The 13,739-nt window shown below is 31.3% G+C and overlaps 2 protein-coding genes across 3 annotated transcripts; one reads left to right on the plus strand and one right to left on the minus strand.

Annotated features, from left to right (window-relative positions):
* Positions 1-992: 992 nt before the first annotated feature.
* On the plus strand, positions 993-4,901 carry LOC127260618 (probable methyltransferase PMT14). Its single transcript, XM_051288446.1, has 7 exons — positions 993-1,313; positions 1,697-2,373; positions 2,787-2,997; positions 3,142-3,424; positions 3,617-4,003; positions 4,108-4,185; positions 4,465-4,901. Exons 2-7 carry the CDS (start codon positions 1,726-1,728, stop codon positions 4,697-4,699), a joined length of 1,842 nt encoding a protein of 613 aa, XP_051144403.1. The 5' UTR covers positions 993-1,313; positions 1,697-1,725; the 3' UTR covers positions 4,700-4,901.
* An 867-nt stretch (positions 4,902-5,768) lies between these two features.
* LOC127260619 (tobamovirus multiplication protein 2A) lies at positions 5,769-10,327 on the minus strand. 2 transcript variants are annotated; one of them, XM_051288447.1, is made up of 7 exons: positions 10,180-10,327; positions 9,599-9,881; positions 8,765-8,864; positions 7,906-7,986; positions 7,723-7,827; positions 7,140-7,352; positions 5,769-6,036 (listed from the first exon to the last, which is right to left on the minus strand). In XM_051288447.1, the coding sequence occupies exons 2-7, from the start codon at positions 9,838-9,840 to the stop codon at positions 5,929-5,931; spliced, it is 849 nt and encodes a 282-aa protein (XP_051144404.1). In that variant the 5' UTR covers positions 9,841-9,881; positions 10,180-10,327; the 3' UTR covers positions 5,769-5,928. The 2 variants fall into 2 exon arrangements, with proteins under 2 accessions (XP_051144404.1, XP_051144405.1); XM_051288448.1 differs by having other exon boundaries at positions 10,176-10,291.
* Positions 10,328-13,739: the final 3,412 nt, after the last annotated feature.

Raw genomic sequence — 13,739 nt, forward strand, 5'->3', positions numbered from 1 at the left:
GAGGGAGTACAATACAATGGCATTGCAATTAATTCACACGCACTCGCACTGACACTCAGTCACTGACGATGGAGCTTATTAAATAGTACTTCCTTTTTCGTGTGTGTTTGTAAGAAGAATTGGATTTTAAATTTACTATTTATGCTTTTTTTTTTTCAAAAATATCAAATTAAATATTTATTTTTTATTTTTTATATTATACTAAAAATCAATTTTATATTCAAAACATCACGTAACTTCTATTTATATCACAATTATACAACTATTCATATTCAAAATTATTACTATTCAAATCTCAATTTAAAATCCAAACCTCCAAACAAACATAAATCTATTTTTATATTATTTTTTTTCAACCAAATTCTTTTTTGTTTCATTTTTTCAGTAACAAGATACTAATTTTTCTTTTATCTTTTCTTCACAAAAATAAAAAATAAAAAAACATTATTACTTGTTTTTCTTAAAATTCAGCACACAATTGGATGACCAAGAGTATCAAGTAATACCTATCAATGATACAAATACAAATGACATATACTACCCCCTTTCACACCATTGCAATTGGCTTTTTATATAATAATTAATATTTAAATATTAACGCACAAAATACAATTATAATTTTATCTTCCTATTATTAACCATCCTTTTTAATTGTTATATCTGATAATATTCCATTAAAAATTAATTTATATACAACAAAAACTAAAATATATTTACACACAATATATATATATTTATATCAAATGTATTTTATTAAAAAATTAAAACATTTTATTATTAAATATATTAAATTTATTCAATCACCATCTATCATGATCTATATTTTCTTCTAATTTTTTTCAACAAAATTTATTAAAAGATGCTTTATATGATTATATAAAAATCACATTCAATTAGTATATTAAATATAAAATAAACAAAACACAAATATATATATATATATATATAAAAACCCAAGTGTGATCCAAACAAACACAGAAGAGTAATAAAAAAACTGAGCATGACTCTTATTATGGCTATGGCTGTGGGTGTCGTCGGTGCTATTATGCTCTCACACTCTCACTGATATTATATATATATCTGCGTGTGGAGTCCACTGCGGTCACACACCACTGCATCCTTTATTTTTCGTCTGTTCCCACGCCTTTTCTTCTCTGCAATCGCACTAACAGATTCAGATTGAGAGAGAGAGAATACTGTTCGAATCGACGCACAAAAACGGGATCTTAATTTGTGTCTATTTGGAGGCGCCTTCAATTTCGCTGTTGGAGTGAGTTCGTTTTTTCGAAGGATCGGCTGCGGGGTCTCAGCAGGTAATGACAATGCTTCTTTGTTCTGTTATGTTCTGTTCCGAGTGGAAAGGAACTTTAATTATTCTTAAGAACTTTTCCATTTTTTACTGCTGTTTGTTGTGTTGCTGAGTACTTCAGTTCCATGATTTTTGGATTTTCCCCTTCTGATTTGCACCGGATCTGTATTGAATCTACGATTTTAGGATTTCGAAATTGGTTCTTTCTACTGTTTACTGAGGTTTTGGATTTTTTTTTTTTTTTGAGTAACTGCTGCTGGAGGTGTTTTGTTTGGAGATTCTTTGAACTTCTTATGAGAGGTTGTGTTGTTTTGTGTAAACATTCTCCATTGAAATTAGCCTATCGTATATACGTAATTTGGTTGTGCAAACATTTTTGCATAATAGGGAGCTTGTGAATGCTGCACTGAGCTCAGATGGCGTCGAAGCTTCACTCTCCAAGCAGCAGAGGGCGCAGTAGACTGTCCATATTCGCTGTGATCGCCCTCTGCTGCTTTTTCTACTTGTTAGGAGTATGGCAGAAGAGCGGTTTCGGTAAGGGAGATAGTTTTGCAATACAGATGAATCGACAACAGCCTGTAAACTGCACTATTTCTCCCTCGCTGGACTTCGAAAGCCACCATAAATATGTAGAACCCGTCGAGTCTTCAGGGCCAAAAGCTGAAGTTTTCAAGCCATGTGATCTGAAGTATACGGATTACACACCTTGCCAAGAGCAGGATCGAGCTATGAGATTTCCGAGGGAGAATATGATTTATAGAGAAAGGCATTGCCCTCCGAAAGAGGAAAAACTGCGGTGCTTGATTCCAGCTCCTAAAGGCTATACGGCACCTTTTCCTTGGCCCAAGAGCCGTGATTATGTTTACTATTCTAATGTGCCATTCAAAAGCTTGACAGTCGAAAAGGCCGGGCAGAACTGGGTGCAATATCAGGGCAATGTATTCAAGTTTCCAGGAGGTGGGACGATGTTCCCTCAAGGAGCAGATGCATATATCGATGAACTTGGAAGGGTGATTCCATTTGCAGATGGTACTGTTCGAACAGCTCTCGACACTGGCTGCGGAGTATGTGCTGATTTTCGTTTTCTACTTGACTTTAAACTCTTCTGCTATTTACAGTTCTTTTGCTTTGTTTTATTAATGGACTGCCATCTGAAATATTTGTGAAAGTTAGAAAGTATTATATAGGTTATTGATTCTATTCGGTTAACTATCATTAATTTAAGGAGTTCCATGTTTAGCGAACCCATCGACTATCATACATTTTAGATGTGCTATAGTTATTCATTATCTTACACAAGCAGAATTAGAAAGTAAGAAAGTTTAATTCTCCATTGACTTTGTTTTTGGTGTATTGAGCAACATAAGTACTTTAGATCTATTTCCATTCTAGTTATGCTGGACATGGTTTAAATCTTACTTCTCAAGGAAGCTTCTTCGCTAAAAGAATATTAATTAGTTATTGTAATTGTGGTAAGGTTGCTAGCTGGGGTGCTTACATGCTGAAGAGAAATGTTCTGACCATGTCGTTTGCACCAAGGGACAATCACGAGGCACAAGTGCAGTTTGCTTTAGAACGAGGTGTCCCGGCAATTATTGGGGTTCTTGGATCAATTAAACTACCATATCCGCCCCGATCATTTGATATGGCACAATGTTCAAGGTGCTTAATACAATGGGCATCAAATGGTAAGCATACATTACATCATCTGGTTAGAGTTCTGGAATTAGAATTTGATACCATATCGTTCAGTCAGATTTTATTCAATAGGTCATAATCATTATATGGATTCTATACATGTAAAGCTCAAAAACCTTTTTACATCCCTTCAGATGGCATGTATTTAATGGAAGTTGACCGGGTTCTGAGACCTGGCGGATACTGGGTTTTGTCTGGTCCTCCAATCAATTGGAAGACATACTACAAAACATGGAAAAGGACAAAAGAAGACCTGAAGGCCGAGCAAACAAGGATCGAAGAGTTGGCAGAACAACTATGCTGGGAAAAGAAGTATGAGAAAGGAGATATTGCCATTTGGAGAAAAAGCATAAATGCTAAGTCTTGCAAAAGGAAATCCGCCAATTTTTGTCAATCTCCAGATACTGGAGATGTTTGGTAAGTAAAATGCTTCTTTTATGATTTTTACATTTGAACTCCCCAATGGTTCTTGTCATCTTTACTTCACAATAGTGCTCTAGAGTTTAATCGCGTCGATGAAGGTCTATAATGTGGTTATCACTTGTGGTTTAACTGTATCTGTCGGCCATCTAACTTTTATTTGTTCTACTATCTATTATGGTTTTCAAGGTACAAGAAAATGGATGTGTGCATTACTCCCTTCCCTGAAGTCAAGAATCCCAGTGAGGTGGCTGGAGGACAGCTGAACAAGTTTCCAGCTCGGCTTTTTGAGGTCCCACCTAGAGTACAAAACGGAGAAGTTCCCGGGATCACACCTGAGTCATATAAAGAGGATAGTGAACTTTGGAAAAAGCATGTTAAGGCTTACAAGAGGATTAATAATTTACTTGGCAGCACACGGTACAGAAATATTATGGACATGAATGCTGGCCTAGGAGGTTTTGCAGCAGCCTTGGAATCACCCAAACTTTGGGTCATGAATGCCGTGCCCACTATTGCTCAAAACACTTTAGGTGTCATCTACGAAAGAGGACTGATCGGAATTTATCATGATTGGTACACACCCTTGTTTCTCTACTAAGTTTTTAACCCCGTAATCTAGTATTGAGAAAACTCTTTACTAAAAATGCAATGATGGTTCTGTTTACTCTACCGTTTAGGTGTGAAGGGTTCTCAACTTATCCAAGGACGTATGATCTCATTCATGCTAATGGATTATTCAGCTTATATCAGGACAAGTAAGTGATAACTACTAATGTAAATTGGACTCAGAATTTGATCACACTATTAATTGTAGGATCATAATCAAAGATTGTTAACAAAGTAAATGCAACTTTCTAGAAAAATCGAAAACATTATATTTCCACTCTTTCATGATACTGAAAGAAGTATTTGTTCCTGATTTCCGATAAAATTCTTCTTTTCATGTGTTCATGAGCAATTCTCCTTTCCAAGAAATTATGAAAAACCTAAAATAAAAAAGAAAAACTAAAAAGACTACATTGGGTGGCTTGCAGGTGTGAATTTGAAGACATTCTCCTGGAAATGGATCGCATATTACGACCAGAAGGGACTGTCCTTTTCCGAGACGAAGTTGATGTACTGAACAAGGTGAAGAAAATTGCCGGAGGGATGAGATGGGACACTAAAATGGTGGATCATGAAGATGGCCCATTTGTGAATGAGAAAATACTCGTGGCTGTGAAACAATATTGGGTTGCTGGGAACAACGGCACGTCCACAGATGAATGAACCACAGGTATGTTGGCTTAACAACTGAAACTGAGGGGAAGAATACGTGCTATATACACTTTTTGTTGTTAAATTATCCGTACGAGTCTTAGATTCCTTTAAACAATTGTGCAATTGTATTTATACTTTCTGAAATCTTGCCCTTTTGGATCGACAGAACAATAAAAGTTAAAGCATGGATCCACTGTCAGATTGAATTTAATATCTCTACTCGTAATTATTTGATTGCTTTTGTACGAAAAATACACACACACACAAGGATGATAAACTTATGAGATGTCTCACTGCATTGGATTGGAATTTGATTTTGATCTTTTTATATTTTTGTTCTGAGAATTTGAATTCAGGTTGAGTTAGAATGAATTATCGAACTGTTTTCCTGGGTTCGAGATTATAAATGAATGCATGTATGTACTATGTGATGTTTTCGGGTGCTTTGGTTTAGACGCTTTAGAAATTTATTTAAGGTACTCACCCGAGGTTCTTAGCTTATGCTTTGTTAAAGGAGCTATTCGGATGCTTGGGTTGTTAAAGCTCAAACTCGAGTCGGGCTGTTAATCATACTAGCTTGAGCTTCAAAACTTATTGAGGTAAGTAGACTCAGTCAGATTGGAATGTCTTCGCAATAAGGTAAATTGTAATAGATAAAAGGGGATGGATCACATGTTAGATTTATATAATTTAGCTTTGCTGAATATTAATCCTGATCTTTAATTTACCCATCATTAAATCTATATAATGAGATACCAAGTAATTAAAGATTGAGTTTGTTATGTTATTTGGTGAGCTTCAACTCAGTTCAATAAAAGTTGCACTTAACATAAATACAAGTAGTTATTATAAATTTCATATTGAAATCAAAACATCTCCTCTACTCAATTGGAGTTTTTTTAGGAGCTCAACAATAACCTAATAACGTGTGATATAATGTGCTGTTTTACCACCAGCAAATTTCAAATTCATCTCCATCATTTTCAAATTTTGTATCTAATGCAGGCAGACAAATTAATTACGAATAGCAGAATGATTTATAAAAGCTTGTGAAGAAAAGGAAAATAATAAGAGTGACTTCAATCATAAAGACACAGAATAAATCAAGTGGAAACTTGGTCGACAAGGTTAGCCCAGACGAACACACTCTCCTTAGATACAGAGGATCTCACACCATTTGATCAATTATGATCGCACTCAAAAGTCAACTACAATCCGTGAAGTGCATCCAAAGTACATCACATGATGATGCACCGACTCCTCTCCTCGGCTGGCTGCGTCGCAGCTTGCTGGTACCTGTTGGACTCCGATGGGTTGTATGTAAATTCTGCAGTATCCAGTCCATACTGTAACAAGGGGCACCAAAATCAGTAGTTTATTATTATTATTATTTAAAATGGGTTAGTAAAGAACAATTTCAGCACAGCTGAGCTGAATAACAAAATTCAAATCCCAAATAACAAATCTAAGGCAGCATAAAAACAAATTGCAAGAGACATATTTCTAACTCTGGATAGCAAATTAGAATATTCAGTAAATAAAAACACTTAAAGCGTTAGATTAACTTTTAATGGTCTTGATTTAATCAACACGGGCTTATTAATTTAATTAATTAGCACATATCGCGACATTATAGGGATTTATGGGTAGATCTTGGTGGATAAATGGACATCAGTTAGAAACTTCAAAGACGCCGATTATTCCTTAATTCACTTATTATATATTTTTTTCCATCTCTAATTTTGTCTTTCAAACTCTCAACTTCGAGTCTCTAAATAGATTTCTACAGAAAATCAGTAGTTGACCTAAGTCGATGAGGATGAGAAACTTTATCCCAAAAAGAAGCCTCACCTACCCTTTGCCCCACACCATTGAAAACTCATCATGGGACAACTAACTCAATGGTCCCTGGCATTACTTTCTTCTTGAATCTCTTTACTAGAATTACCACAAATTTATGACTTTCATCAGCTTACTACCTAATGCCACATAACCACCCACCCCATCAATAATTTCTTTCCAATAATACACGTTCATTTAGTCAAACTGAAGAAAGTCGAAAGAAGTAACTTAAAGTTCAAAGTGCCTCATTGGGTGGAGCGGTTATCTTTACTGAAGCTCACAACCACGTAACACTATATCATTCTAGCACAATTTTAAATTATTCCCCTAGTGGTCACTCAAACAGAAAACATTATGGTTACTTATATGGTGTTTTTCGCTTTATACTTCAGCTAACCTAACATATAAACTGAACGCACTTTTCCAAAAAAATATCCAATATCGAAAGAAGTGGAAAGCAGTACTAATCACAATTACCATGACTAATCAATTAACATAAAGAAAAAGAGAAAGAAAAAGAAAACTTAAACCAACAAGAACACAATAACTTTGATTTTAGACAACCTTACTTCTAAAGGGAGGAGATATGAGTAAAGAGAATGATCACCTTTTCCCTCATGCGTGTACTCCAAGCATCATTCCTACTAGGGCGCTGATCAAGGGCACCAGCAACAGGAACACCTGTGGTGGGAGCAGCTGGTCTATTTATCAAAGGCTGGCGGATCTGTTGCCTCGGGCCACCAATATACTCTTCATCACTATCATAGTCTGCTGGAATATTTGCGGCCCTCACAACAAGTGCTAGTAAAAATATTACAGCCTGAAATTTTATAATTAGTTAATGGAAGTTTTAAAAAACAATGATCAACTTCTTAAACCTCAATTGTGATTCAACTCTCATTTATCATATCAGATTACAAATGTTACCCCACTGTCATAAGAAAAAATATGAAGATAAAAAACACAATACCCTCGGTCAACATGACAACAAACCAGAAATAAATATTTGACCAAGTCGAGTATTTTCATGGAGCAAAGTTAAACTAATTGAATTTGGTAGCTAGAATCTTTTGACATCAATTCAAGGTACCACTTGCCCTTGCAAAGAAATAACTATTGAATAAATTTCTGTGCAGATAAAGATATATATGCATGAAGCTCTGACAACTACAAAACTATGGAAACTTCACCTCTAGTACAACCACACCAAGTGCAACCCATCTGATAATATTCCAGTGGTCCTCCAGAAATTCATAGATCATATCAAAATTTCCAGTTTTGTCAGTTGGGATTTCCTGTTCAAGTTTCTGTCAGATTCACCAACCATATCTTTCAAAAAATAAAAATAAAAATAAAAATTGGTCTCATCTAACCTTTTGCCAGCTTTTGTCAAAGAATATAAAAGCAGCTGCTCCCAGTTCAACCAATATCAACAAGACGAGTAGCACTGAATACTTTATTGTCTTAAGGAATCAACAATATACATATACCTGCAACCTAATATTCTATATCTAAAGAAATAACACAACCCTATAAGAAACAGATATTAAAAAACTCATTCAATCTCAAGCAACTACCACATAGATAGTGTTAAAAGCACTGGAAACGAACCTGGCCAGGGCAAAAGCCTGTCAGACAGGCACCAAATCCTGTGAATGCAAACCTAATCTACTCTTGAAGCAAATGATCATCTCATCCAAAAGGTTGAGCTAAGTCAATGCATCATTTTTCATTTATTAATAGCTCATTTTAGCAAACATGTCCACTCACATGCAGGCAGTATTCTTTCCCTTCCAAGTCTTAGCATCTGATACTCTTTTTTACAATGGATCATGGTAAGTTTGAACATAGGAACTACTGCTCTAAGTTGATGTTAAATGACCATTTCACCCCAAAATTAAGCATTTAATAGTATTTTTCTCTACAACAAACAAGGTTCATTCATTCTCTTGATATCCACCTAATCAATCTAGAAGCTCCATGAAAAGATAATATAACAGTCGCCAAGTTATAGAAACATTAGAAACTTCACAACCAAGGCATTTTTCCAAATAGTGAAAAAGCTTCATTAAAAACAGCTTTATACATTTTCAGCATATGACAGTTCACATTAGCAGCAACATGCACGCATGCGCTCAATCTCTTTAATAGTTAGTTTATGAAAGCAAAAAATGACTATTGAATCATAGAATGTCTAAAGCAACCGAATTACTGAATTAGTAGGAAGGATACACAAGTTAGGCAGCACCCATTGCGCATAGATGTTCCAATGCAACCGCAACAAGCAATGAAAAGAACTATTACACCAACGCCAATGAAAAGATAAATAAACCTGCATTGCACATATTAAATCAGCCAGGTGATTAATTTATCATTGGGATAATTGTCAAACTAGTCATGCCCCATGCTCACATAAATGCATATTTATGTAACTTCATTGTTCTTACAGGAAATAACCTGAGACTATAGAAGGCTATGGTTAGCCAAAGTGCTTTGCTCGGAGCTCATTAAAGAATATGGATAATAATGAAGTGCGTAAAACAGAAATTCAATGAGCGTTAAAAATGAACATATAAAATAAAGACTAGCCAAAGTGAATCACTGCAAAAACTGCAGGCAGAAGTTTGTTTTCGATTACACTCATAGATAGCTTATAGGTTTCATTCAGGTTGTTTTATACAGCTCCACATTAACACAACTTATGATATGTTGGTTTTTTATTCAGGAGAAAAATAACAGTGATATAGAGTAATTATGAGTGTGTTGATAGGTTTTTATATACTTGTACATATACTATTATATAATGATACGATAGTATACATGAATAATGTGCAATTTGTGTCTCAACATCTGCACTCACACTTACTATCTACCTTTTCAGTCCTCAGAAAATGCAGCACTATTCTCTTATATAAGAGTGTAAGTGCAACAAATTCAGAAACTTGCATGCCACATATACCATCCTATCCATATCAGGACTTATGAAACAACAGAGCCGCCAGTCTAAGAGCCGCCAGTCTAAGAACAAGAAAACAAAACTGAGATATAAGCCATAGTTTTACATACCAAGCCTTTGGCAGTTTGTCAAATATGTTATCAGCCAACGTAACAGCCACTAGCATTGGCCTACCAAGCTGCACATACTCCCCCATATTTGGGGGGACAGGAGGGGTATCATCACCTGGTGAAGCACCATTCTTATACTCAACAAAAAGGTATATTCCATAGCCAATCATTGCCAAGCCCGCAAGAATTAACAAGAAGTTCAAAAGCTTCAATAGGCACTCCCAAAATCCCCTACAAGCCATTTCTTTATTTCCAGAACAATCTGCAATTCAAGCCCTTCTTCCTGTGCAACGATACAGTTACAAACACCTCAATCAATTTCACAAAAGGCATACATAAACATAAATAAATAAATAGTCCATTAGCAGAATATTCAATGTTAATTTTTCCTCTCCAATAATTCTCCCATAAACATCTAATAAAATCATCCATCAACAATCGAAAGCGCGCGGCAACACGGAATCAGTCCCGATCATTAAATACAGATTGTAAAAAGTCAAAAAAGCGAAACGATGGCCAGAAATCAACAGAAAACCTAATAAAAATGATTTAAATTGATCTGCAGCAGATAGCTCACCCACCAAATAACAGATCTGGGAGCCGAACCGAATCTGAGGGCCGCGAGAATAAAAGGCAGCAAGAAAGAAAGAGGGAGAGAAAGATAGGATCGAATGAAATGGTGAGATTGGTTATTGAAAAAAAAAATAAAAATTAAATTAAAAAAAATATACGATTTAAGGAATGAACGGTGGTGGTCGGCTTCTCTGTTGCCTAGTTGTAACTTTTTTCAATTTTTATGTTTCTTTTTTTTTTATATATATATATACACGAATATTCTACCATTTTGTTTTTAATATTTATATTATTATTAATTATTAACTTTTATGTTATATAGAGTACTTTATTTTTATTGTTTTTTTACTTTTTTTTTAAATTTTTTTTACTTTCTTTTTTTTTTTTACATCCTATAACTAACTTATACTTTTTCTTATTTAAAATTATATTTTCTTCGTCCCGTAAATATAGTCTTAGATTGGAATGAATATTTAAGGAATACTTAGTTGGTAAAAAGTATGGATAAAATATTTTTTGCCCTTTGAAAATATATTATTGAAAAAACAGTGATAATTGTGTAATAAAAATGAAAAAGTAAAAATAGTTCTATGCTTATATAATTATTTATGAAAATAAAACTATTGTTTTAGAACGAACAAAAATAGTAAATAACACTATTGTATTTGAAGTAAGTATATTATTAGATCATTGAATAAATAATTTCAGTTATTTAATTTAAAGTATTTTTTTATCAAATACTATAAGAAATAGTAGATAAAAATATAATATTTTATATTAAATTTTATTTTTTTTATTAAATAATAAAAATTTGAATAAATAAATTATAAAAATAAACTCATTCCATATCATAAAATCATTAGTTCAAACTTCAAAGTTTTTAGAATTTGTAGATTAGTAATAATTTTTTATTTACTTATATAGAAAATGTTAAATGAACATATACATTTCAAAATAATTATACGGATGTGATAAAATTTTTAAAATATTTTACGTAAAATTTTAAATATAATATTATTTTTTCCTCCGTCATGCAAATATATGCTCATTTGACCGGATATAAATTTTAATAAAAATGAATAATAATTGTTACTTTTGTCTTTTATAATAAAAAAATATATAAAAATATAATAATATTTTTAAATGACAAAAAAAAAAAGTAAATATAAATGGTAGAGGGAGTATATTTTATATAACATGTTATTAAATGTCCTAAAATATATATAAAGTTAGACTAAAGCACAATTTAATGAATGAATTTTTTGTTTGATTATGAAATTTCAATTTTTATTTAGTTACGATCTCTTAAATTGCATTTCAATTAATAGAAGTATTTTGTTTTGAAAACAAAAGTTTAAAAAAAAAATAAAATGTATCAGATTTGCATAATTATAATTTGAAATTAATTTAAAATAATAATATTTATTTAAATAATATTTTTCATATGATATTTTAATAGATGAAACGATATACTTTGTTCTGTCCGTATCTTATTTATCTTTTGCGTTATTATATTTAATATTAAAAATATATTTTATATTTGTATCATTTTTTCACAAATGTTATTATAATATTATTATAATATACTAATAAAAATAATTTTGTCATTTTTTCTATATTTTTATATAATAATTAATATTCAAATATCAACCAGTAATAAATAAATAAATCTCTAGAATCGAACGTAGATAGCAATTTTTATTGAAAACCGCACTATAAATAATATAAAAACAATAAAAACAAAATAACTTGTTAATTATATCTAATTTGAAGCAACAATCGTCTTCCTGATTTCCCTTTGAAATCACAACAATTCCACCAATCAATTTCGGGTGTGTTTGTCTGGGGATTTGATTGGATTTACGCTATTATCTAATTTCCCAAAAAAAATTAAATCAAACATCTATTTTTTATTTTTTATATTATAGTAAAAATCAATTTTACATTCAAAACATCACATCAACACCTGTTTATATCACATCATACAACTATTCAAATTCAAAATTTTTACTATTCAAATCTAAACTCAAACTCCAAACACCCAAACAAACATGTGTTTCTTTATTTTAAAAAAAAAAAAAACTTCAACGTGTTATTTCATAATTTTTAAAACATATTTGTTTAAACAAAATTAATATATTATATATCTTTATTATTTGTATATTATTTATATAAGTTCTCTTATATCTCAAAAAAAATATATGTCTTCAAATAATTTCACTAAGCAAACACATATTTATTTCAATTTTCTCATTTTCCGCTACCCAAACATTCGCACTGGGTAAACCCCCGGTCGAACTTAATACCCTGTAAATCAGGTCCGACGAAAAAATCACACTAGACGAACCATGTGTGGCAGGTGACCTGAAGCGTCGGGGGTTTGAACCAATGATATCACGGTTACAAATCCAACTCCTACTTGATTAATTTAGATGTATACATATGGTGTTCCTTTATGATATTTCATTAAAAAAAAAAAAAAAATTAAAATTATCAAATCAAATATTTATTTATTTTTTTATATTATATTAAAAAATAATTTTATATTTAAAACATCGTCTCACATATTTATATCACATTATACCATTAATTCAATTTAACATTTTTACTATTTAAATCTCAAATAAAAATACAAATCCTACTTTAAACAAACACAATAAATATTTTATATCCAAATTATAAGTACATACTTTTCGGGAGTAATATTTTTTCCGCACGATAATATCATATTCAAATCAATAAAATAGCATAATACAACAAGTTACTGTTATATGGTGCCATTATTTATTTATTTATTATTTTAAATGAAAAAAAAAATATACATTTCACAATACAAATCTTAATAAAATTATACTATCTCCGTCCAACCATAAATAACTATTTTTCTTTTTAATACGTTCCATAAAAGATGACTGATTTTTATTTTTGTAACTTTATCAATTTTAAATATACTTAACAAATATAAATCAATTTAATTGAAATTAACCCCTTTATTTCTATTTCTCTCTTCAATTAACATAATTTTTTTTTTTTTTATATTTAAAACTCCTCATTTTTTTTTATAAAACTAATTTATGATAATGATAAATATTATATAAAATTTTATTATCTAGAAAATAATATACATATTGCATATATTTTTTCGAGATATAATTTTAAAAATTTTTAAAATACCAATAATATTATTCATATAAAAGATAATAAACTAATATCATAACTTATTATTAATAACTTACTAATTTATACTACTTAAAAAACCATGTTCCGGGTTTAGGGTCCATCCCTCGCGGGACAGAGGAAATATTTCATCAGCCAATCATTTTTTTTTTCACTTTCCATTTTATAGTTAAATATATTTCGTTATTAATTTTAATAAAATCAATAAATCAATATTTAATTATTATTAAAATTTAAAATTTATTTATAACATGAACGATTACATTTATTACATTATCTTTAAATTTTCTTTAATCTCTAAACTTTTCAAAATACATTCAACTTTTTATTATTATTATTATTTGAATACAATATTCATGTTTCTTAATTTTTGTATTAGACCCAAATGGAT

Source organism: Andrographis paniculata, unplaced genomic scaffold (assembly GCF_009805555.1).
Source record: "Andrographis paniculata isolate CXL003 unplaced genomic scaffold, ASM980555v1 Contig62END, whole genome shotgun sequence".
In the NCBI taxonomy this organism is placed as follows: Eukaryota; Viridiplantae; Streptophyta; class Magnoliopsida; order Lamiales; family Acanthaceae; genus Andrographis; species Andrographis paniculata.

Excerpts from the sequence above, each read along its gene's own strand:
- LOC127260619 (XM_051288447.1), bottom strand. The coding sequence starts at position 9,840 with ATGGCTTGTAGGGGATTTTGGGAGTGCCTATTGAAGCTTTTGAACTTC. Across the intron at positions 7,828-7,905 it reads TTGACAAAAGCTGGCAAAAG|GAAATCCCAACTGACAAAAC; the intron begins GTTAGATGAGAC and ends AAACTTGAACAG. Across the intron at positions 7,353-7,722 it reads TTGGTGTGGTTGTACTAGAG|GCTGTAATATTTTTACTAGC; the intron begins GTGAAGTTTCCA and ends ATAAAATTTCAG.
- LOC127260618 (XM_051288446.1), top strand. The coding sequence starts at position 1,726 with ATGGCGTCGAAGCTTCACTCTCCAAGCAGCAGAGGGCGCAGTAGACTG. Across the intron at positions 4,004-4,107 it reads ATCGGAATTTATCATGATTG|GTGTGAAGGGTTCTCAACTT; the intron begins GTACACACCCTT and ends TCTACCGTTTAG. Across the intron at positions 4,186-4,464 it reads TTCAGCTTATATCAGGACAA|GTGTGAATTTGAAGACATTC; the intron begins GTAAGTGATAAC and ends GGTGGCTTGCAG.